Here is a 26,328-nt window from a genome sequence, read left to right as displayed (position 1 = left end):
ACTATAATACTGCCCCATTTACAACAATATAATTACTATAATACTGCCCACAATGTGCAAGAATATAACTACTATAATACTGCTCTCTATGTACAAGACTATAACTACTATAATACTGCCCTATATACAAGAATATATCTACTATAATACTGCCCCATGTACAAGAATATAACTACTATAATACTGCCCCATTTACAAGAATATAATTACTATAATACTGCCCGCAATGTACAAGAATATAACTACTATAATACTGCTCTCCATGTACAAGACTATAACTACTATAATACTGCCCTATATACAAGAATATATCTACTATACTACTGCACCTATGTACAGGAAAATAACTACTATAATACTTCCCAGTACACAAGAATATAACTACTATAAGGCTGCCCCAATGTACAAGAATATAACTACTATAATTCTGCCCCTATGTACAATATAACTACTATAATACTGGTCCTTTGTACAAGAATATAACTTCTATAATACTACTCCCTATGTACAAGAATATACAGTAACTACTATAATACTGCTCTTTTGTACAAGAATTTAACTACTATAATACTGTCCATATGTACAAGAATATAACTACTGTAATACTGCTCCTTTGTACAAAATTATTACTATAATACTGCTCCTATGTACAGGAATATAACTACTATAATGCTGCCCCTATGTACAAGAATATACCTACTATAATACTTCCCCTATGTACAAAAGCATAACTACAATACTGCCCCATGTACAAGAATATTACTATAATACTGCCCCAATGTGCAAGAATATAACTGCTATAATACTGCCCCTATGTACAAGAATATAACTGCAATAATTCTGCTTCCTCTGTACAAGAATAAACTACTATATTACTGCTCCAAATTACAAGAATATAACTACTATAATACTGTACCTTTTAAAAGAATATAACTACTATAATACTGCCCCATTTACAAGAATATAATTACTATAATACTGCCCACAATGTACAAGAATATAACTACTATAATACTGCTCTCTATCTACAAGACTATAACTACTATAATACTGCCCTATATACAAGAATATATCTACTATAATACTGCCCTATGTACAAGAATATAACTACTATAATACTGCTCCCTATGTACAAGAATATAATTACTATAATACTGCCCACAATGTACAAGAATATAACTACTATAATACTGCTCTCCATGTACAAGACTATAACTACTATAATACTGCCCTATATACAACAATATATCTACTATAATACTGCACCTATGTACAGGAAAATAACTACTATAATACTTCCCCATACACAAGATTATAACTACTATAAGGTTGATCCTATATAACTACTATAATGCTGCCCCAATGTACAAGAATATAACTACTATAATACTGCTCCTATGTACAAGAATATAACCACTATATTACTGCCCCTATGTACAAGAACATAACTGCTATAATACTACCTTCTATGTACAAGAATATAACAACTATAATATTGCTCTCTATGTACAAGAATATAGCTACTATAATACTGCTCTCTATATACAAGACTATAACTGCTATAATACTGCCTCTATGTCTAAGCACATAACTACTATACTGCCCTACTGTATGTGCAAGAATATAACTATTATAGTATTGTCCCTATGTACAAGCATATAATTACTATAATACTGCTCTCTCTATATAATAAAATAGCTACTATAATATTGCTCTCTATGTACAAGACTATAACTGCTGTAATACTGCCTCTATGTCTAAGAACATAACTATTATAATACTGCCCCTATGTGCAAAAATATAACTATTATAATATTGTCCCTATATACAAGAATATAACTATTATAATACTGCCCCTATGTAGAAGACTATAACTACCATAATACTGGTCCTATGTACAAGAATGACCTATAATAATTCAGAGTAAGACATATTCTGGGCTTCCTTTCTGATCTGGCCATGAGATTACCTTAAAAAGAGGACACTCCTTAAATCTCTAAAAGGATTTTAAAAAATGGGCATAACAATGATCATCTCAAGACAGAGACTTTCATTATCTGATATGGGTGACAATGTTAATAAGTCTCTAAATGTGGTTATTATTGAATTGGTCGGATGCAAAGGTTCATTATGTGGACACACTCAAGTGGAGGAACCTTTTTCTTACTGACCTTTTTTAGGGTTTTCCAGATTCACGAGTACCGTAGTTTCTGCTTTCATTCTATGTGAGTGCAGATGTGCACACTTTGAGGATTCGCCTCTATTTCCAGCCTGATTAGGAGGTCACCTGCTGTCTAGATTCTCATCTGCTTCTCTCAACAGAACATGTGACCACCCTCCTGTGCTGGAAACAGAATGGTACCCTGACAGGGAGGGTGCACATGGCACTCTTGCAAGATTCGGCAGTCTACATTCATATATAGTGAGTGCAGAAATTTCTGTTGAACGAGGAAAACTCCATTAAGCTATGTGCACATGCTGCGGATTGGTCTGCAGATTTTTTATCTGTGGAACCGCAGGTAAAACCGCAGGTAAAAAGACCTGTGGTTTTACCTGTGGATTGGCCTGTGGTTTTCCCTGCGGTTTATCATCTCTACAATGGAGGAGATGGTAAACCGCAGCAGAATCCGCAGAAAGAATTGACATGTCAATTCTTTCTGCGGATTCAAAACCGCAGCTTTTCCACAGTTAAAAAAACGCAGCATGTGCACAGCAGAATGTAAATCCCATAGGATAACATGCTACTGTACACTGTCTGCAGAACTGCTGCAGATCCGCAGCGGCCAAAACCACAGCAAAAACCTCAGCGTGTGCATATAGCCTTAAAGTGTGCTTGAAGACTTAGCAAGAGGTGATGGATATAAGTAATTTTATTCTACTTTTAATATCTTTGCACATCAACTAATATATGGTATCATTCAAAAATCTTAAAGTCCCCTTCCCGACAGTGGTTTAGTAGGTGTAATCCATCTGAGAGACTTTCTTTATTTGTGAAAAGTCTTCTCTATGGTAATAGAGGTGCTTCTCACAAAATTAGAATATCTAAAAGTTAATTTCAGTTCTTCAATACAAAAAGTGAAACTCATATATTTTATAGAGTCATTACATACAGAGTGATCTGAAATATATAGGATAGGGGAAAATGGAAGGTCAGCTCACCTGTCTCAGAAGAAATCCAGTCTGTCCACGCAAGGAGCCGCCCTGATCAGAGGCGTTGTCCTAAGCAAAAAGGTAAGAAAAAAAGTGATATCCAGCGTGAAAACTTCTTGAGATAAAATCACAATTTTTATTTGAAAAACATTGAAACTAGTAATTCTATAGTGGTCCAACCGACGCCTTTCAACCATTCAGGTCTTATTCATGGTATGAATGAAATCCCAAATCTCAATAGTTAAATACAACATCATTAATTTTCCCAAAGGTATGTTAATGGTAACATGCTTGGAGTGACAGTAATGCGCCTCTAAGATAGAATTGCTGTCTGTTGGTTTTTGGTAGGGTGAAATTACAACCTTACTAGTGGCAGAATCTACAGACAAGGTAATATCCAGGTAGTTAATAGAAATATCAGATAGAGTAGACGTAAAGGATAAATTGAAATCATTATCATTTATATAATTAATGAAATCAGTAGGAAACTAGAAGGATTGAGAGAGGGAGAGAGGAGAAGAGGGGAAAGGGAAAGGAGGAAGGAAGAGAAAAGGGAAGGAGAAATGAAGGGAAAAAAAAGAAGGAAAGGGAAAGTTTTTTTGTCGTTTTTTTCCTCCTTCCTTTCTATGATTCTGCTTAATGGGTTAACTGCTCAGGGAGTTTCAATTTGCTCTCCCTATGTTTTTAATTAGTGCACCTGTTTTGTTGTATGCTGTGTTATATTTAACTTTTGAGATGTGGGATTGCATTCATACCATGAATAAGACCTGAATGGTCGAAACACATTGGTTGGACCACCAGGGACCCCATATCTACCTTGTACCTAAACAATTACCAGTTTTAATGATTTTCAAATAAAAATTGTGATTTTTATCTCAAGAAGTTTTCACGCTGGAGATCACTTTTTTTGTAAACAGAGTGATCTATTTCAAGTGTTTATTTCTGTTAATGTTGATGATTATGGCTTATAGCCAATGAAAACCCAAAAGTCATTATCTCAGTAAATTATAATAATTAACAAAAAACACCTTCAAAGTCTTCCTAAGTGTTTGAAAAGGTCCGTTAAACATAACGATGTCCCAGCGATCCCACCAACTATCCGACATGGATGGGATCGCTGGGACATCATTAGGACCAGCAAGCAAGCTGGTTTACAATGTAAACATCAGGCATCTAAGAGCCGCGCGGCTCTTGGATACCCGCTGTTTACCCTAGAAACCAGCATGCAAGCTGGTTTCCAAGGTAAACATCGGGTAACTAAGAGCCGCGCGGCTCTTAGATACCCGATGTTTACATTGGAAACCAGCATCCAGCGTTGCTGATCGCTGGTCTCTTGCTGCCACACGCAGCGATGCACGTTGGCCAGCGGGAGACCAGCGATCAAAAAATGGTCCAGGACGATGGAGCACGATCAGCGATACCCAGCAGGGGGGCCGGTCGCTGATCCCCGTCACACACAGCGATCTCGCTGGCGAGATCACTGTGGCATCACAAAATCAGCGTGACAGGGCCTTTAGTCTGTTTCAGTAGGCTCCACAATCATGGGGAAGACTGCTGACTTGACAGATGTCCAGAAGGCAGTCATTGACACACTCCACAAGGAGGGTAAGCCACAAAAGATCATGGCTAAAGAAGCTGGCTGTTCACAGAGTGCTGTATCCAAGCATATTAATAGAAAGTTGAGTGGAAGGAAAAAGTGTGGTAGAAAAAGGTGCACAAGCAACCCGGATAACCGCAGCCTTGAAAGCATTATTAAGAAAAGGCCATTCAAAAATTGGGGGAAGATTCACTAGGAGTGGACTGCTGCTGGAGTCACTGCTTCAAGAGCACCACACAAAGACGTATCCAGGACATGGGCTACAAGTGTCGCGTTCTTGTGTCAAGCCGCTCATCATGACCAAGAGATAACACCAGAAGCGTCTTACCTGGGCTAAGGAGAAGAACAGGACTGTATTGTTTTCAGATGAAAGTAAATTTTGCATTTCATTTGGAAATCAAGGTCCCATAGTCCCAAGTTTCCACAATCATTGATGGTTTGGGGAGTCATGTCATTTGCTGGTGTAGGTCCACTGTATTTTATCAAGACCAAAGGCAGAGCAGCCATCTACCAGGAAATTTTAGAGCACTTCATGCTTCCCTCTGCGACAAGCTTTTTGGAGATGGAAATTTCATTCTCCAGCAGGACTTGGCACCTGTCCACACTGCCAAAAGTACCAATACCTGGTTAACAAACAACAGTATCACTGTGCTTGATTGGCCAGCAAACTCACCTGACCTTAACCCCATAGAGAATCTATGGGGTATTGTCAAGAGGAAGATGAGAGACACCAGACCCAACAATGCAGACGAGCTGAAGGCTGCTATCAAAGCAACCTGGGCTTCCATAACACCTCAACAGTGCCACAGGCAGATCGCCTTCATGCCACGACACATTGCTGCAGTAATTGATGCAAAAGGAGCCCCGGCCAAGTATTGTGTGCATTTACTGAACATACATTTCAGTAGGCCAACATTTCGTATTTTAAAATAATTTTTCAAGCTGGTGTTATAAAGTATTCTAATTTACTGAGATAATGACTTTTGGGTTTTCATTGGCTGTAAGCCATAATCATCAACTTTAACAGAAATAAACACTGCAAATAGATCACTCTGTCTGTAATGACTCTGTATAATATACACACATGGTCAAAATTGTTGGTACCCCTCGTTTAATGACAGAAAAACCCACAATGGTGACAGAAATAATTTGAATCTGAGAAAAGTAATAATATATCAAAAAATCTATGAAAATGAACAAATGAAAGTCAGACATTGCTTTTCAACCATGCTTCCACAAGAATTTCATAAAAAATAAAACTCATGAAATAGGCCTGGACAGAAATGATGGTACCCTTAACTTAATATTTTGTTGCACAACCTTTTGAGGCAATCACTGCAATCAAACGATTCCTATAACTGTCAATGAGACTTCTGCACCTCTCAACAGGTATTTTGGCCCACTCATCAAGAGCAAACTGCTCCAGTTTTCTCGTGTTTGAAGGCTCTTTTCAAAGATGCTCAATAAGATTTAGGTCAGGTCTCATAGAAGGCCACTTCACAATAGTCCAATGTTCTCCTCTTAGCCATTTGTGGGTGTTTTTAGCTGCGTGTTTTAGGTCATTATACTGTTGCAAGAACCATGACTTGCAACTGAAACCAAGCTTTCTGACATTGGGGAGCACATTTCTCTCTAGAATCCCTTGATAGTCTTGAGATTTCATTGTAACCTGCACATATTCTAGACACCCTGTGCCACATGCAGCAAAGCAGCCTCAGAACATAACAGAACCTCCTCCATGTTTCACAGTAGGGACAGTGTTCTTTTCTTGAAATGACTCATTTTTCCATCTGTGAACATAGAGCTGATGTGCCTTGCCAAAAAGTTGCATTTTTGTCTCATCTGTCCATAGGACATTCTCCCAGAAGCTTTGTGGCTTGTCAACATGTAGTTTGGCAAATTCCAGTCTGGCTTTTTTAGAATTTTTTCAACAATGGTGTCCTCCTTATTCGTCTCTCATGAAATCATGAAATCCACTTTGGCTCATACAACGATGGATGGTGTGATCTGACATTGATGTTCCTTGAGCTTGAAGTTCACCTTTAATCTGTTTAGAAGTCTTTCTGGGCTCTTTTGTCACCATTTGTATTAGCCCTCTCTTTGATTTGTCATCAATTTTCCTCCTGCGGCTACGTCCAAGGAGGTTAGCTACAGTCCCATGGAGCTTAAATTTCGGAATAAGTGCAACTGTAGTCACAGGAACATCAAGCTGCTTGGAGATGGTCTTATAACTTTTACCTTTAACATGTTTGTCTATATATTTTTTTTATAATCTCCTGAGACAACTCTTTCCTTCACTTTCTCTGGTCCATGTTGAGTGCGATACACACCATGTCACCAAACAGCACAGTGAGTATCTGTAGCCCTCTATACAGGCCCACTCACTGATTCCAAGATTGGAGACACCTGTGATGCTAATTAGTGGACACACCTTGATTTAACATGTCCCTTTTGTCACATTATTTTCAGGGGTAGTATCATTTCTGTCCAGGCCTATTTCATGAGTTTTATTTTTAAAAAATTCTGTGTGAGCATGGTTGAAAAACAAAGTCTGACTTTCATTTGTTCACTTTCATAGATTTTTATTATTACTTTTGTCAGATTCAAGTTATTTCTGTCACAATTGTGGGTTTTTCTGTCATTAAACGAGGGGTACCAACAATTTTTACCAAGTGTGTATGAGTTCCACTTTTTGTATTGCAGAACTGAAATAAAATAACTTTTTTGATGATGTTCTAATTTTGTGAGAAGCACCTGTAAGTACAAGGGTGAATTAAGTATAAAATTTAGTCTGTGATTTTCATCATTTGCCATCTTCCTTCCCTTCCCAGCATCCTTCCCTTATTTCTGTCTAGAATAAAAGGTTAAAAATACATCTGCCTTCTATTGTGCCGCCCTGGCAGGGGAGGCTGTGTTCTGCAAACTCAGTGAAAGATAAAGAAAGCCACAATGTGTCAGAAGAAAAAGCACCATTGTGTGCCTGTCTGATCTGTGCACAGTGTGTGCTCTGTATGCTCTGCTGCCGTCAAAGCACACGCTCAATATGTGCTTGTATTACTGCCGTCTCCGCCTGACTCTGTTTAGTAACTACATGGCGATGCTAGCCTCACAGTAATAGATATATTATTATATAGAGGATAAACAACTTTTATTAATGATATCTCATGCAGGATTAGCAGATTATATCAAATCCGGCATATCTAACCTCTATAATTATGGTAGAGGTAATAAATTATGGTAGTAAAGACCAAGCAGTAATGCACAGATGTGTTCCATTAGTCAGACCTGGAACTGGTCTTTATAGGATCTCTCATCTACAAATCCTAATAGGGCAAATGGCAGAGGTTGCTTTCTTGAAACAATCCCTTTAGAAAGGAGAAGCATGCAAAATCTCTCTCCCCTGGATGGAAAAAAACTACCCGAGGCACCACTCATTGGTAACTACCCTGTGAGTCACTATTTAACTTGCAAAAAAAAAACACAAGTTTGTGACTCCGTCAAGACAGCTGTCAGAACTACCAAAAATGGGATTCAAACATGCCCGAACAGGTGCTTAGATTTTAAACAGAGTCCAAAACATTCATAGAGTCCAAAGCTCCGTATTAGCTTTTATGTAGGCTTGGTTCATCTTTGAAGTTGGTAACAATAGTGTAGTCTACCGCATTGTTAGTGCGCTTATCTATATCTTTAGGTAGTAACACCACAACCTATGTGACAGGAGATAGACTTCACTAAATCTGAAGCAATAAATAACACAGGAAATATTTTTTAGAAGAGCCATATATTCGTAAAGGCCAGTCAGAGATTGCTGATTTTCTACAATATGCTAAATTCTCTGACATGAGAGTCCTCTTAAAGTTGCATTTTATTAATTTACTAAGATTCCTTTTCTATGTAACATTGATCGAAGTTTTGTGGTCATTTTGATGGCTTTTGAGAGCACTTGTCTATCTAAATGCCATGTGTTATAGGGTCTTTAATGACACTTGCCCCCAGATGTCTCCTTTCTAATCCATTCCTACTATTCTTTCTGGCTTGAAATTACTTTTCTGGTCAGTCTATATATTAGAAATAGTTGTTTGTAAAACTACTTTTCATGCATGCTAATAAGTTCAGAAGAGTCCACTGGGTGTGTCCAATTCATGCAAGCTTCCGTCTGAAATACTACTCATGATTGATGTAGGTGATGTCCTTACGTTAGCTTACATGCCCCTCTATCTAAACTTACTCTGGACAGATAAGTACTGGCACATGTGTATCCGCCGTATGTGAGTAATCAATTTTATCACTCGCCACGGTTGCAGCCTCCAAGCTTTTTAAAGATTTGGCCTCCGTTTTGCATAGCTAGGCTACAGTGAGTTATGAAGTTAGTGATCTAAACATGACATTGATGCAAGTGCAGGAGAAAGTCAATTTCTCTGCCCAAAACAGGGCAAAAGAAATTGAGAATGTGCTAGTTCTATGATCAGATAGCCCGAACATGTCCAGAAGATTGTTCTGAACTAATTAGTATATCGTTTCCAATATTGTTTTTTTTCTAAGCTTTGCTCTGCCTCCTTATTCAGAGTCTTAATTTAATAATGAGCCACTCGCCACCGAGAACATTTTTAGATGACTTTTGGATTTTTTTTAAACAACCCAATGTATGTTACAGTAGTCAGTGTACAATCAGTTTTACAGTTGTGTGAAAAAGTGTTTTCCCCCTTCCTGATTTCCTATTATTTTGGATGTTTGTCACACTTAAATGTTACAGGTCGCCAAACAGATTGAAATAATAGACAAAGATAACACAAGGTAAACACAAAATACAGTTTTTAAAAGAAGGTCTTCATTATTAAGGGAAAAAGAAATCCAAACCTACAGTGCAGTGTGTGAAAAAAGTGATTGTCCCCTAAACCTAATAACTGGTTGGGCCACCCTTAGCAGCAACGACTGCAATCAAGAGTTTGCGATAACTGTCAATGAGTCTTTTACAAGGCTCTGGAGGAATTTTGTCCTAGTCACCTTTGCAGAATTGTTGTAATTCAGCCACAATGGAGGGTTTCCAAGCATGAACCGCCTTTTTAAGGTCATGCCATAGCATATCAATTGGATTAAGGTCAGGACTTTGACTAGGCCACTCCAAAGTCTTAAATTTATTTTTCTTAAGCCATTCAGAGGAGAACTTGCTGGTGCGTTTTGAATCATTGTCCTGCTGCATAACCCAAGTTCACTTCAGCTTGAAGTCATGAACAGATGGCTGGACATTCTCCTTCAGGATTGTTTTGTAGACAGTAGATTTCAATGTTCCCTTTACCATAGCAAGTCTTTCAGGTCCTGAAGCAGAGAAACAGCCCCCACACTATCACATTACCACCACCATATTTTACTGTTGGTATGATGTTCCTTTTCAGAAATGCTGTGATACTTCTATGCCAGATATAATGGGACATACACCTTCTAAAAAGTTCAACTTTTGTCTCGTAAGTCAACAGAGTATTCTTGCAAAAGGCTTGGGGATAATCAAGATATTTTCTGGTAAAACTGAGTTGAGCCTTTATATTCTTATTGCTCAGCAGTGGTTTTCGTCTTGGAACACTGCCATACAGACCATTTTGGACCAGTCTTTCGTACTGTGAAGTCATGAATGCTGACCTTAACTGAGGCAAGTGTGGCCTGCAGTTCTTTGGATGTTGTTATGGGGTCTTTTGTCACCTCTTGGATGAGTCATCGCTGCGCTCTTGGTGTAATTTTGGTCTGCCGGCCATTCATGGGAAGGTTCACCACTGTTCCATGTTTTTGCCTTTTGTGGATAATGGCTCTCACTGTGGTTCGTTGGAATCCAAAACCTTGAGAAATTGCTTTATAACCTTTTCCAGACTGATAGATCTCAATTACTTTGTTTCTCATTTGTTCCAGAATTTCTTTGGATCGCGAATGATGTCTAGCTTTTGAGATTCTTTTAGTTTGCTTTGTCACTTGTCCTATTTAAGTGATTTCTTGATTGAGAACAGTCGTGGCAGTAATCAGGCCTGCGTGTGGCTAGGGAATTTGAACTTAGCTTCCTAAAGATGTGATAAACCATAGTTAATTTATGTTTTTAGAAGGGTGCAATCACTTTTTCACACAGGGCCCTGTAGGATTTAATTTTTTTTCCCTTAATAATAAAGACCTTCACTTAAAAACTGCATTTTGTGTTTAAATTGTGTTATCTGTGTCTAATATTTAAATTTGTTTGGTGATCTGAAATATTTAAAGCGAACCGCTCAGCAGTTTTGGCTGATATAAGATACGGCCACTGCCTTTCAGTGCTTATCTACAGCATTTTATAATGCTGTAGATAAGCCCCCGATCCGACCTGCAAGAGAAGAAAAATAAGTTTTATTATACTCAACCAGGGGAGCAGTCTGGTCCAATGGGTGTCGCAGGCCCGGGTCCGGCACCTCCCATCTCCTTGCGATGCCGCCCTCCTGTTCCTTCATTGCTCCCCGGCATCGCACTCCTGTGCAGGCATACTTATATGCCCTGTTGAGGGCAGAGTAAAGTACTGCAGTGCGCAGGCACTGGGCCTCTCTGACCTCTCTGACCTTTCCCAGCGTCTGCGCACTGCAGTACTTTACTCTGCCCTCAACAGGGCAGATAAGTACGTCTGCACAGAAGCGTGATGCCGGGGAGCGATGAAGGAACAGAAGGGTGAGTATGATAAAACTTATTTTTCTTATCTTTCGGGTCGGACCGGGGGCTTATCTACAGCATTATAAAATGCTGTACATAAGCTCTGAAAAGCAGTGGCCGTATATATATCGGCCAAAACTGCTGACAGGTTCCCTTTAAGTGTGACAAGCGTGCAAAAGAATAGGAAATCAAGAAGGAGGCAAACACTTTTCCACACAACTCTATGCCACAGAGGATGAGAAAAAACTTCAGTAAGAATGGGATAACAAAGTGCGGCTGATCATGTCGCTAAAACTCTGCTCACTCACAATGGCCAATAGCTGCACAGTTCCTGCCCACCGTAACTGGATTGGTATGGTATGGTTTCTCCCTACTTGTACCATATATTGGAAAGTTTGTGAAATACCACCCTAATGGTGCAGTCTAAGTGGGCTCCCATTTACCCATTACCTAAGGGATTGCCTATGCTGAATAGTAGGTAACTGATATGTATAGACTGTATGTTATCATGGTGTGAGTGGACATAGGGTATACAAGTTTGGTTAAACTGTGACAATTTACAAGGTATACAAATCTAGCACATGGTACATGAACACAATTATTTTTTTCACATTTTTTTCACATTTATAAACACAGTAAAAACCGGTAACATACAATTCGACAATTCTGTGTTTTTTTGTGTTGGTATAATCCTATAAATAAGGTTTTTAATGTCTTTAATAAAGCAAATTGTTGCATTTGGAATTAATGGAACATATCTGGAAAGGGATTGAGAGTTAAAAGGGGTTTAATTTCTTGGTGTGGGAAAGAGAAGGGGTCTTGTCAGCAAAATGCTGTCATCACAAACAAAAAAGTACACAAACTTGTAACACGAACAAGACTATCAGTGATGTGAAACTTTGCCAAAATAACAAAAATAGAGTGTTTCCAGAAGGTGTACAACAACGAACAGGAAGGAACACGTAAAAAAAATAATAAGAAAAGATAAGAAAAAAAGAAACACAAAAAAATCTCAGTTTGAGATTGGCACCAATAAATGCAAAGTATTTTATTTATTTTTATTTTTTTAAAGAATAAAAAATTATGCATTAAGCAGTGTCTTAAAACTGACCAAAAACTTATAGAATGGCTCCACTTTTCTTGATGGAACCCAGAAAATTAAATTTGCTTAGATTTTTTTTTTCCATGACTGACTGTTGACGAAAACATGGGGCTGGAATGTACTTGCATGTACAATGCGCAGCTTCTGGATGGGTGTTTGGCAACCAATGAAATGGTAGAGAAATTTAAGGAACAGAGAGATAGAAAGAGCTGAAGACAAAGACGTAGAGTCAGAAGAGAAGATGGAGAGGTTGAGCCATACAGAAAAGAGAGCAAGCGAGAGACAGAAAAAGAGAGAGCAAAGCTCTTCCTCCGAGAGTGCAAGCAAGAGAAAGAGTAAGAGAGAGAGAAAGAGAGAGCTGATTCTTCTTCCTTACCGTGTCTTTGCAGGACCTACGTCTCTTGAAGCTGGAGGCCAGGGTTGAGGTGATGGACCTAAAAGAGGCTTTCTTTTTAGGGTCAGGTTCTGCGCTACCACTTTTTCTATCCTAAAATGAATATGTATAAGCAATTAGATACCTAATGTGTCTCTACTTCAACTACCGCTAGTCTGAATATTGTCCAAGCTGATGAGGTGTTGTCCTATCTTTTGTGGCAACTTAAGAGTAGCTACAGTGGATTCACCATCAGGAGGGACATGTCAACAAACTGGTCACCAGTTATAGTAGAAAATTCTTTAACGGTACTGGTTGACATCCACCTAGGTCTTCTGAAGTCAAAATAGGGGTCATGTGTATCTGCTCTACTTACTACCACTTTACATAAGGCCTTTGTTAATTAGGGTAAATCTTTTTAAGAGAGACATTAAAGTTTCACCGGTCCATATTAAAATGCCAAATTTGTAAAAAGAAAAATAACTGTGACCATAAATGTTACCTCTAATGTCTGCTTTGGCATTGGACAGTGATCAATTCTAATGAAGTAAGGGGTGTAAGGACTGTCAGGGTAACTAGAGAAGGTGAGAATCTTTAAGCTGGAGGCAATGTCACAAGAAAGATAGAAGACGGCATTAGAAAGCAGCCATTGTATGAAATTTCTGTAAAAAATGTAGTAAAAAATTTTAATGGTGCATTGGCGCGAAGCGTTTATTTGTTTTGTTTGTTTTTTTTCCAAAAGCCAAAAAATAAACAAAAAAATGAAAATTATATTTAAAAAAAAAAGAAAGATAAGAAAAGGCAAATAAAATAGAGAAGCATTAGCTATTTTTGACATTGCATAAGAAAATGTTGTGAAATCATAAAAGGTGTGAGAGAAAAGAAAAAAGATGAGGCTTGTTCTGTTATACCAACTTTGAGTATAACAAAAATTTATTCCATAGGTGCCTGGGCACAATCAATGGGATAAATTTTGGGATTTGTTGTACTCATTTTAGATAAGCATGCACAAATGGGGTTTAAGCGGGATGGATGGCATGGAATGACTATATTTTGCTCCATGTATTATCCCAAATCCAAATTTTTGCTTAAACAAATAGATTTTTTCCACTTGCCTTCCTTCTAGTAACGTGACAGACTTTTGTTTTCTGTAGTTCCCACCTGTGGAAAGGTCTCAGATTGTAAGATTGTTTTTGTTTTTTTTCACAGTTCCCACAGAGTTACATGCACACGTAACATGTACAAAGAAAAATTTCCCCTACGTTGACACGGGGTGCAGGGGATTTCTAGAAGGTTGGCAAGTGAAAATTGTGGTGCTCGTGACAGTCTAGTACCTCTGTCCGGCAGACTTCTCCCTAAACATGAAGGGAGAGTGTTCCCGAGAGACCAGCCACCCAAAATTAACTCTTACCATCTGTATTCAGGCTGAACTTTTTGAGGAGGTGCAACAAAATTTAATAAAAAATCAAAAGCAATCTTAAATATTTCAATCCAAAATCCGTGTGTATAAATATATATACACCTATATATAAGAGGCTACAAAAAATCTGGGTCACTAATTAATTTCTCTACCACTTTTGTTTTTCAGCGGGCCACACTCTATAGAACATCAAATGAGAAGTTTATTAGTCTGCTCTACTGGACTGATATAATTTTTTAATACTCTACATACTTTGTATCCAAAATTATGTATGTAATATATAATATACGGTACCTTACAATCAAATGCTAAAAAAATAATTTCTGAAATTCCATGTATGGACTCTTGACTCTCGGAAAGTGCACATCTGATCTAGACGTCACAGTGCACCTCTAATCCCTCCCCTGTACTTAAAGGGGTTATCCCTTTAAATAAATATTACATTACTCTTTCTTAATTATTATGTTACTTTTTTAAATTTTAATGATCTAAAAAATGCAAAATGCTCAATTGTCCAGATATTGTTATTATGTGTGCCCCATGATGCTCTTATGATTTTCTCTTAGAATGTCCATCCAACTGTGCCCAGTGTCGGTGGTCACACTTGCTCAGTAACGCCGGGGTCACACTTGCGAGTGCAATGCGAGAAACTCAAGCGAGTCTCTCGCATCAATACCCGGCACTGCTGCCGACACTCGGGAGCGGAGTGTGCGGCTGCATGTCTTTCTATGCAGCTGAACGCTCTGGTTCGAACCGCCGGCAGCAATGCCAGGCATTGATGCGCGAGACTTGCGTGAGATTCTCGCATTGCACAATATTTAATCGGGCAATAACCCTTTTTAAGGATATTTTTTAGCTTCTATATGTTACATTTACCCTGTTATTATATCCCTCTCCCCATAAATCATTGTCTAGGTCTCCCAGGTCTGCAGGACCTCACAGAAAGAGCACATGCACCACAATATTATGGATTAATCTAGATTATGTAGATTGCAACTGCACTTTATTTTTTGTATATATTTATTTTTTAATTTTTTCCACAAACCTATTATATTTTATATATATTCATATGAACTGTATCATCACCAGCATATGCCTTCAATTTTTAACAGTAGGTTAACAGCAACATGGCAGCTAATTATCATCTATTATGCTACAGGACAGACATGGGTTCATTATCTATTTGTCACCAACATATGTGGAGGAACAGGTTGACTCTGCGGCAATGATCTGTCGGTGTTTGAAGAGCCTCAATATTTTGGTGACTGAGACACATGGTTGTGTGATAGCCATGGGGCTGTGTTTCAGTGTGGTATATGGAGTTTGTATGGAAATATATGAGGTTGAATGGAACAGTAAAGAACCCATGTGGATGCTGTAGACCATCAGGAAAGTGCAGTCCAATATAACATCAATGAAATGGATTCACTTGGTCACGATTCTTTGTTGCCCCGGCTGAAAGGGAAGGATTAGTCTGACATCACATTCAACAGAATATGAATTCCTGTATACACAAACACATAGAGAAATAGTATTACCTGTTACAAAAGACAAAAACTAAAACTGCAGTATTCACCGGATAGATCACTGAAATAAAAAATAATTTCTAGTAAATATTTTTTTTTGCTCTTTTCTGGTGCATATAATAATATAATATACTATACATTCTGTTTACTAGAAGGAAAAAAGTTGTTTGTCAGTCTAATGTTGTCTTTATTATAGTTAACACCCATGTACCTAAATAACTGAAACAGTGATGTAGTAGAATAGGGGACACAGGTGGTTGCTTTGTCTGCAAAATTCTTAGAGTCTCAAAATGCCTTTTGAAATTTTGTGCACCTAGGAAGTGAGATCACTAGCGTCAAAGACCCAGGGCAGTGAACATAATCCAGACTTAAAGCTGCGTGCCTCTCTGGGTCGAGAGCCATTTTATCAGCATGAACACAGTCCAATACAATTGGGTCCTATGTAAGAGCAGAGAGCTATAGGCCCTACCAATCTATGTCAGGACTCTGAACATATTTTATTACCTTTTGGGCATTCCTGCCCTCTTTCAAGATGGTGTCTTTTGTCTCATGTGCCCCTTGTCTTCCTGCTTTATAACTCCACCCCAGCTTTTAGTCTGTGTTAGAGTATTCTGCCTGTGTCCAGCTCCTGACCCTGGTGGCTTCCTGGCTTTCTACCTGCTGCTGTGAACCTGTGTAGACATCCTGTTTCTCCGCTTTCAGAATTTCTACTGCATACACCAATTTCCAGTATTCATCCTGCTTCTGGCTGTCGTGTTGCTCTCACCTGCATTTGTGGTACACGTAAGCTCTTGCTGCTCTGCAAATACCTGAGACTTCCTACCCAGGCCTCCCTGGGTGAATTAATACATTTGAACTGGCTTATATATATATTCGTGTATGGACTAAAGAAGGACTTACTTGTGTCAAGTTTCTCCAAGTATAACTGTGCTTCACAGACTGCTTCATTTGATTGCATTTCCCTCTGAAGTTTCCTACAGACTCTGTTAGGTTGCGTTCAATATTAACACTGAGTGTTTATGGACTTGTGTTTTTCTCTGCACTTGTTTGGATCATCATGTGTTATAATATAGACTTTACCACCTACTAACTGTGTTCTGTAGTTGTCTTGTTCCACGCAAAGTGACTCCTGAGTTATCCTTTATAATTATTACAGGATACTATAGCTTAAAGAGGAGTCTGCTGGAACAATGACCGCAGAAAGCAAATTAAAGCAGGTGTTCGCCATAGTTAGATCTTTGCAGAAAGATGTGGAAGGTCTGCAAAAGAAATTTGGAAGCATTGAATGGAATGAACAAATGTTTGGACAAACTTTACAGGATCCTAAGCACCCAAATGGCGACACAGGAAAACAAACTTGCTGGCGTGGAATCCCAATACGGACGGGCTTTTCAGGACATACGCACGCAAATGGCGACAAAAGTGACTTTACCCTCTGGGCAACTGCCACCAGCTAACCCACCTAAGTTGCCCCCATTCAAATTTAATGGCAATCGTGACAAATTCCATGGTTTTGTGAATCAATGTATGCTATATTTCGGTGTATGCTGACCGCTTCCCTAATGATGGCTCCAAAGTATTGTGTGTAATAATGCTGCTGACCTCACGAGCGCTCTCCTATGCGAATCTGATGATCGAGTCTCGTGACCCACGATTAAATAATTTGGACGATTTCTTGGTCGCTATGGCATTAATGTGTGATGACCCTAATCGCCGCGCAACTGATGGATCTGCTTTACTGTCTTTACGCCAGGGTGAACGTTCTGTTATTGAGTATGCTACTGAATTCAGGAGACTAGTGGTAGATACTAATTTGGACAGTTATGCACAATTGCTTATCTTTAAGAGAGGTCTGTCTAACATTGTAAAAGATGAATTAGCCCGCTCTGAGTCACCACAAGAGCTAGGAACGTTTATACAGCATTGTGTGCACATAGACATTCGCCTTACTGAGCGTAGGCATGAGAAATTGGCTGTCTTTAACCGTATGTCTTTTCCCTTCATCCCAAAGAGCCTGCAGGTAAAACATCTCAGCAGGTAGAGGAGGTGCCCATGCAAATTGATTCCGTGCAGAGGCGTGAGAGCAATGAGCGCCGGGAGCATCGCCTTCGGGAAAGTCTATGTTTCTACTGCGGCCAGTCTGACCACTTTTTAATCAACTGTCCCAAGTGTCCCAAGCGGCCTAACAAGGTGCTAGCAGCGGTAGGGGAGTATGACAACTGTGATGATGAATCTGACATCTCTAAATGTAGCCTGTCTTTAAACGCTGTATTCCATTCACTTTCTATGACTTCACCTCTCAGGGAGCTGAAGGAAAAGAACCCTCTCTGTTCTCTCCCTATTAAGATGCTGTGTTCAGGACAGTGGATTTCCAGTGCAGCTATGATTGACTTACGCACAGGGGGAAATTTTATGGACATCACATTTGCCAAGGAACATGGTATTGAGATTTAGCGAAGAGCCTTTCCGATCACCATGGAAACAGTGGATGGTTCACCTTTAATCTCCGAGCCTGTGGATCAGGAGACTGTACCCCTTGAGATTTGTTGGAGCCAAATCATCAGGAGCAACTTTCTTTCTTGTTAATTTCCTCTCCTCATTTCCCTGTGATTCTAGGCATCCCTTGGTTTCGTTCTCAGAACCCAACTATCAACTGGGAGACCAAGGAGATTACCTTTCCAACAAGGAGCAACTCAGCGATAACTGAAGCTGTCCCTGAGTCCACGGCTACGGAACCTCCTGTACAGGTATTTACTTTACGTTCAGCGTATAAAGAATTCTCTGACAACTGTGACAAGAAGAAAGCATATCAGCTTCCTCCACATAGGCATTATGACTGTCCCATTGAGCTGCTCCCTGGGTCAGCTATTCCTTTCGGTAACGTATACTCTTTGGCGGCGCCTTAGCTTCAAGCCTTAAAGGTGTATATTGATGAAAATTTGGCCAAAGGCTTCATATGTCCTTCTTCCTCACCAGCGGGGCACCTATATTATATGTAAAAAAGAAGGATGGGACCCTGAGACCCTGTATTGACTATCGGGAACTCAATAAGGTAACCATACGGAATCATTATCCTTTGCCAATGATTCCTGAATTGTTGAAAAGAGTCCACCATGCTAAGGTTTTCTCTAAACTGGATCTTCATGGGGCTTATAATTTGGTGCGCATTCGTTCCGGGGATGAATGGAAGACAGTATTCAGATGCCGGTATGGACATTTTGAAATTCTCGTGATGCCCTTCGGGCTTTGTAACGCCCCTGTGACGTTTCAACAGCATGCTAATGACATCTTCAGAGATTTATTGGACCAGTTTGTGGTGATCTATCTGGACAATATGCTAATTTTTTCTGACTCTCTACAGGAACAAGAAGAACATGTTAAATCTGTTTTGATACATCTGAAAGAGAACCATCTGTATATAAAACCGGAGAAGTGCAAGTTCCTTCGTTCTGAGATACAGTTCTTAGGTTATGTCATCTCTCCCCAGGGGCTAAACATGGAGTCTGGTAAGATTCAGGTTATCCTTGACTGGCCGGTACCCAAGAATGTTAAAGAGGTCCAACGTTTTATCGGTTTTGCAAATTCCTACAGACGTTTTATTCAAAATTCTTCAGACATTGTCCGTCCCATTACTTCTTTGACAAAGAAGGAAAAGCCCTTTAAGTGGTCATCACAGGCTCAAGAAGCTTTTGATCGGCTTAAGACCTGTTTCACCTCAGCACCGCTGTTTATCCACCCAAACCCAGCACATTCTTTCATTGTGGAGGGTGACGCTTCTGATAACGCTTTGGGGGCTATTCTGTCCCAAAGAACTGGAAAGAAGGCTCTACTACATCCTTGTGTTATCTTTTCGGGTAGACTTACCTCTGCAGACAAAAACTACGATGTAGGAGACAAGGAACTGCTGGCTAATATTGCAGCTTTCAAGGAATGGAGGCATAATCTAAAAGGAGCCGCACAACAGATCATAGTGCTGACTGACCATCGCAATTTAGAGTTCCTTAGATGCGCTAGATGTCTTTCTCCTTGTGAGGCTTGTTGGATTTAACAAAATTAAATTGATTTAAAAGTAATCTCGTACCGTCCAGGTTCTCGTCATGGGAAGGTTGACGCATTATCCCGAATCCATGCTGTGGATTCCGTACCTGGAGAACCGTCCAAGACCATTCTATCTGATGCGAACTTCATCAGAGTTATCCACAATCAGGACTTGTAGAAGGAGTTCAAGGAGGCCTATGATGGTGATGTATTTCTGTTCAATCCACCTGTTGATATCAATCTTGTCCTTAGGGGTGGCATGTGGTTCAAAGATCGGCGTATCTACGTCCCTGGAACTGTCAGTCTGCAGATTCTCAAGTTGGTCTGTGACTAAGTTGGCTGGTCACAGGGGGTACAGAAGACACAAGAGTTCCTAAGCCGATTTTTCTGGTGGCCAACTTGCCTGAAGGATACTAAGGATTATGTTCTTTCTTGCGAGGTATGTGCTCGTTACAAGACTCCTTGTGTGTCTCCTACCAGTCTTTTCAACCATTACCTGTTCCGTTCCACCCATGGGGGTCTATCTCAATGGACTTCATTGAAAAGTTGAACACCTACATAAGAAACAAGTCCTCCAAAAGACTCATTCATATAAGAACAAATTTTATTGAACAATGTCATTACAATTAAAACAAGGGATGATGACACACAGAAGAACCAATGCAAAACATTGTGCGGGAGGAAGAGTTTTTTTGCCCTGTATATAATAATAAACAACAAAGACCCAAGTTCCCTGGAAAATGGTAAATGCAATATTTGAAAGGTAGACCAGGTGGGATTAGGAGTTTATACAAATACCTGTGGGCACAAAAAAACAAATCCAAAGGACAAATGGGAGGATTAAATATTTGTGCAGGCTTACAAATGAGAAAATACACAGATTAATATTGAATCAATATAATGAAAAGCCTCAAGAAAATTCCTCAAACTGGATTTTAATGCACACCATGGCCAAACCATAAATAATTAATCAAAATGACACAGATGGAAAATATATAACAGCTTAAATAGTGAACAAAAGGCTAAAGAGTGCTGATATTTACCCAGTGTCCAGGACCGCCACAACGTACCCCCTTGACGCGCGTACGTTGGTGCACCCCTTCTGAGGAAGAATTCGAAACGCCCACGTTGTGACGGTGCTGGACATTGGGTAAATATCAGCACTCTTTAGCCTTTTGTTCACTATTTAAGCTGTTATATATTTTCCATCTGTGTCATTTGGATTAATTATGGTTTGGCCATGGTGTGCATAAAAATCCAGTTTGAGGAATTTTCTTGAGGCTTTTCATTATATTGATTCAATATTAATCTGTGTATTTTCTCTTTTGTAAGCCTGCACAAATATTTAATCCTCCCATTTGTCCTTTGGATTTGTTTTTTGTGCCCACAGTTATTTGTATAAACTCCTAATCCCACCTGGTCTACCTTTCAAATATTGCATTTACCATTTTCCAGGGAACTTGGGTCTTTGTTGTTTATTATTATATACAGGGCAAAAAAACTCTTCCTCCCGCACAATGTTTTGCATTGGTTCTTCTGTGTGTCATCATCCCTTGTTTTAATTGTAATGACATTGTTCAATAAAATTTGTTCTTATATGAATAAGTCTTTTGGAGGACTTGTTTCTTATGTAGGTGTTCTATTAGTCACGGTCCTCCGTGTTTATAAATTCTTTGGGGCAGTCCCTTTGTTCATTGAAGAGTTGCCTACATCGGGGGGCATGAATACTATCCTGGTGGTGGTCGATCGCCTTACTAAGGCCGCTCATTTTGTTCCATGCACCGGCCTCCCCTCAGCTAAGGATACAGTGAACTTGGTTATACAGAATGTTTTTCAGCTACATGGGGTCCTGGATGAAATCATCTCTGACCATGGAGTGCAGTTCACCTCAAGATTCTGAAAGGGGTTTTGCTCTGCACTCAATATTAATGTCTGTCTTCCGCTTTTCACCCCCAGACGAATGGTCAGACCGAGCATACCAACCAGATTTTGGAACAATATCTACGATGCTACGTCAGCCATCTTCAGGATGATTGTTTGGAGTTACTCCCATTAGTTGAGTTTTGATATAATAATTCTCAGAGTGCCTCCACTAAGTTCACACCTTTCTTTGCCAATTTGGGTTACCATCCGAGTTTCTTACCTAGGTCTCCAATTAATACTCCGGTTCTGGCTGTAGAGGAAAGGCTGACTGTGATGAGGCAAAATCTGGAGGTTCTGAAGGAATCCCTAACCACAGCTCAAGAATGTTACAAGAGATCGGCTGATAGATTCCATAAACAGGTACCCATTTTCAAGGTAGGAGATTCCGTGTGGTTATCCACTAAAAATCTGAAGTTGAATGTTCCTTCACAGAAACTTGGACAGAAATTCATTGGCCTTTTCAAGATCAACGATATTGTGAGCTCTGTGGCCTGCCGCCTGAAGCTGCCTAGAACTATGAAGGTACACCCAGTTTTCCATGTTTCCTTACTAAAGTCTGTATCTCCTATCACCTTCCAGTCATGTGTTGTGCCACCTCCACAGCTTGTGGTGATTGATGGGAAAGAACAATTTGTGGTGGAAGAAATTATTGATTCTAGGTTTCACAGGAATCGGTTCCAATATCTGGTAAGATGGCAAAGGTATCCCCCTGAAGAAGACTCTTGGGAAGCTGTGGAAAACATTAATACCCAACAAAAAATTTCTCATTTTCATCAGAGATTCCCTGAGAAATCTGGTCCAGAATCATCCTGAGGCCGCTTCTAAGGAGGGAGTAATGTCAGGACTCTTGAACATTTTTCTTTTGTCTCATGTGCCCCTTGTCTTCCTGCTTTATAACTCCACCCTGGGCTTTAGTCTGTGCTAGAGTATGCTGCCTGTGTCCAGCTTCTGACCCTGGTGGCTTCCTGGTTTTCTAACTGCTGCAGAGAACCTGTGCGGATATCCTGTTTCTCCGCTCTCAAGAGCTTCTGTTGCGTACACCAGATTCCAGTATTCATCCTACTTCTGGCTGTTGTGTTCCTCTTACCTGCATTTGTGGTACACGTAAGCTGTTGCTGCTCAGCAAATACCTGAGACTTCCTACCCAGACCTCCCTGGATGAATTAATACATTATTTGAACTGGCTTATATATATATTCGTGTATGGACTAAACAAAGACTTACTTGTGTCAGGTTTCTCCAAGTATAACTGTGCTTCACAGACTGCTTCGTTTGATTGCATTTCCCTCTTAAGTTTCCTACAGACTCTGTTAGGTTGCATTCAATATTAACACCGAGTGTTTATGGACTTGTGTTTTTCTCTGCGCTTGTTTGGATCATTGTGTGATATAATATAGACTTTACCACCTACTAACTGTGTTCTATAGTTGTCTTTTCCACGCAAAGTGACTCCTGAGTTATCCATTATAATTTTTACACTCTAACCTGTAGGCCAGAGAAGTCAACGTCGCAGCCCAATGATGGATTCCTGGTGAGGGAAGAAGGGGACTCAGTGACTCTAATTAGGTGAATATAAATTATTTTTTTTTCGGGGGTGGTACATGGGTAGCATTATTACATTTAGAGGTGGTACTCAGTGGATCTTTGCTTTTTAAGGGGGCATAATAACTGAGTTTGGGGGCACTGGCAACCCACAATGAACAACTGCTTTGGAATATAACTTCTACATTCCCTTATATTTAACATTCAAGAGCTGATAAATGTGAAGGTGCACACATTTTTTGTGTGTTTTTTCCACTTAAGGCGTGATATGGAAGAGACCCTTTCAAGATGCTTCTTACTTAAATCTGTCGACGTCTTTATCACCTGTACGCCTTGCCTTATAGGAATAAACGGACTTTCGGTTAACAGACTGGTTGCTATAGATCAACTTTTCCCTAGCCACCAGTCTCCAGTCTCTACCAAGATCAGTGAAGGAGCAGGAAGGAGTTATACTACCCCAAACATTTTCAGTCTCTCTTTTATAAACTGTATGTATACGTCTAGATGGAGAAATCCCTTAAGACATATAAGCAAAGTATTATACCTAATATCCATTTTGATATGTTAAGAAGAAGAGTAAGTAAAGGTTTAGAATTTGAAAAACTGCTGGTTGCTTGGGATTTTGTTGCCTGACAACCTCATATAAAATTCTGTTGTTGTTAGGCAGTGACTCTATAGCAACCAGAATATATTTTTCCTTGCTGTTTCCCCAACTGCAGTTTTAGTATCTTGTTTTCACAATGGACAACAAATGTCTTTTAAGAAAAAAAATAAAAAGGAAATGTGGGAAATGTGAGACAGAAATAACCGGTTCAGTGTCAGGAAGACTGATTTTCAGCCATCTTTTGACAATGACCCGGTCATAACACAGAAACTGAGGCGAAAAACCAACACATTGTAACATGGTTACACCTGAAAATCCACAGTGGAATGGAGAAGGTTTAATGTAGACTGGACAAGACGAGGACGACCATGGTGAAGAATCTGGGCTCTGACAAAGAAACGAGAAACGCACCTGTTGGTTAAGTTCTCTAAAACGTTTTGTCATACCTGCAGGTTTTTTCGCCAAACATTCACAGCGGCAAAAGCGAGCTGCATCTGCTTCCTCCGGGCATCCTTGTGACGTTTGTATGCTATTTCAATAAATATCAGGAAGATTCCGGCAACAATACCACCAGCAACAAGCATAAAGACACCTGGGGAGAAAAAGACAGGTAAGAAATAAAATGTGTGACACAAAAAAATGTAAAAATGCCTTAAAAAAAACAAACTACATATTAAAACTTTTTTTTTACTTTTTAATTTTATTTACTTTGGTTATTTTTTAACATACAGTTTTGAGGATTTTTTTCCTGCTTCCTTTAAAATTATTTTTTATTTAAGTTTTATATTATTTTCAGAGATTTTTAATTATATTTGTTATCCAGTGTTATCTCTCGGTAGTTTATATGTTTTTGTTTTTTTTAAATTTCTTTTTGGGCTTCATTTATTTATTATTGCTGTTTATATTGCCCCAACATATTCCGCAGCACTTTACATACATTGCCATAGTTGTTTGCCCCAATTGAGGCCCACAATCTAAATTTCCTATTAGGATCTTTTTGGATTCTGTGAGCGGGACCTTAGATCTTAGATTGCAAAACAATAAGGCTAACCAATGGGCCAATGTGGTGTCTACATTTCTAGTTTCCTGCTTAAAAGGAATGTGCCATCAGAAAATTACCTATTGTTTAAATTTGGATCCTTTATTATCTTTTTATTTATTTTCCCAATGTTTTTTTTTCTCCCGTATCACAATTACAATAAAAAAAATTAAAATAAAAAATTTTACACTGCAGTTTTCACACCAGCTACTAGGGCTTTTTTTAATCCATAGCTTCCTGTTGTTTTAGGAAATTCACATCTTCATGTACATGCAAAGGTCATTGTGAAGGAGAAAAAGTGTCAGCTGTAACATCACCTATGATTGGTGTATCCTTTGTTATTAGCTGTGTATAAAGGTGTTACCTGTCATTCAAACCCTGCCTCTGATGATAAAGAGACTGCTGTAAACTCTTGTGAAAGGACCCAGACAAGAAAAAAATGGCTCCAGTGCCCAGAGTGAAAATTAACAAGATTTCTTTTTTTTTTCTATTTTATAAAGATTGTGCTTTGAAAAAAAGCCATTTTTTTTAAATAACTGTAACACAAGAACTGATTTAAATACGGAATTTTCTGATTACACCTTTGAAAAATGGATAAATGAACAGCTGTCATTCATTATCAGTCTCTTGTCACATAGATTGCATGAGAAAAACATAGGAATTATTTCAAGTCCTTCAATTAATACAAAGTAATATTAAGAAACATCAAAAAACTAAAATACCGTAAAAACAGTGTAAATATACATACACTATAAAAACACTAAAGGAGTCTCCATAAATTAACGCTTATCCACTGTATAGGCGATAATGTCATAGAGAATAAAGGTTCAGCATGATAAATATTCACATGCCTGATCCATATCGCTGTGTAGGCAGGAGCGCCAACTGCTATTATACTGTATGTGTATGAGCAGCCTATGTCTGTGCTGGGAGCACAGGGGGATCATTAGGTCAATTTGATTTGATAAAGTGGATGAAGGAAGACCTAGCCCTGACTGTGCCTGATAAAAAGCCCCAAACATTATTACTTACCTGCCATGTTCTCAAAAGTTAGTGTAGCTGGGGCATTGCTGCGAGAGTCACATTCCTGATATCTGACCCAAGTCTTATCAAGATCTTCCATAAAACCATTCTCATGTGATCTAGAAAAAAGATCATTTACAGTTAGAATCCCATATTGTTTATTAATGGTGGATGCCAGTCAATCCCTAACTATACAGTCTTTGCATAATATCTGAGCCCAGAAGTGAAAAGACACATACAGTTCACTTATAAACACATTTGATGATATCCAATTTTAAGGGCAATGCATATCACATTCTAAATTCAGATTCTGCAATATTATAGGAGTTACATTCCT

The 26,328-nt window shown here is 39.0% G+C and overlaps 1 protein-coding gene across 15 annotated transcripts in view; it reads right to left on the bottom strand.

Moving 5' to 3' along the window:
• GRIN1 (glutamate ionotropic receptor NMDA type subunit 1) overlaps positions 1-26,328 on the bottom strand; it is a 134,827-nt gene that overhangs the window by 15,712 nt on the left and 92,787 nt on the right. For 3 of the 15 annotated variants that reach the window (XM_073558065.1, XM_073558068.1, XM_073558069.1), the window contains 3 exons: positions 26,001-26,110; positions 24,376-24,521; positions 12,880-12,990 (listed from right to left, as the gene is read on the bottom strand). In XM_073558065.1, the coding sequence (XP_073414166.1) occupies positions 12,880-12,990; positions 24,376-24,521; positions 26,001-26,110 (367 nt within the window). Of the gene's footprint in view, positions 1-3,159; positions 3,220-12,879; positions 12,991-13,991; positions 14,038-14,753; positions 15,752-15,834; positions 15,884-24,375; positions 24,522-26,000; positions 26,111-26,328 lie in introns of those variants that run through there. The other 12 variants (XM_073558070.1, XM_073558073.1, XM_073558077.1 and 9 more) reach the window with 8 other exon arrangements.

Source organism: Dendrobates tinctorius, unplaced genomic scaffold (assembly GCF_039654945.1).
Source record: "Dendrobates tinctorius isolate UK_male_01 unplaced genomic scaffold, ASM3965494v1 ptg000013l, whole genome shotgun sequence".
Lineage (NCBI taxonomy): Eukaryota > Metazoa > Chordata > Amphibia > Anura > Dendrobatidae > Dendrobates > Dendrobates tinctorius.
Note: the sequence above shows the minus strand (reverse complement) of the source record. Positions and strands in the feature narration are given on the sequence as shown.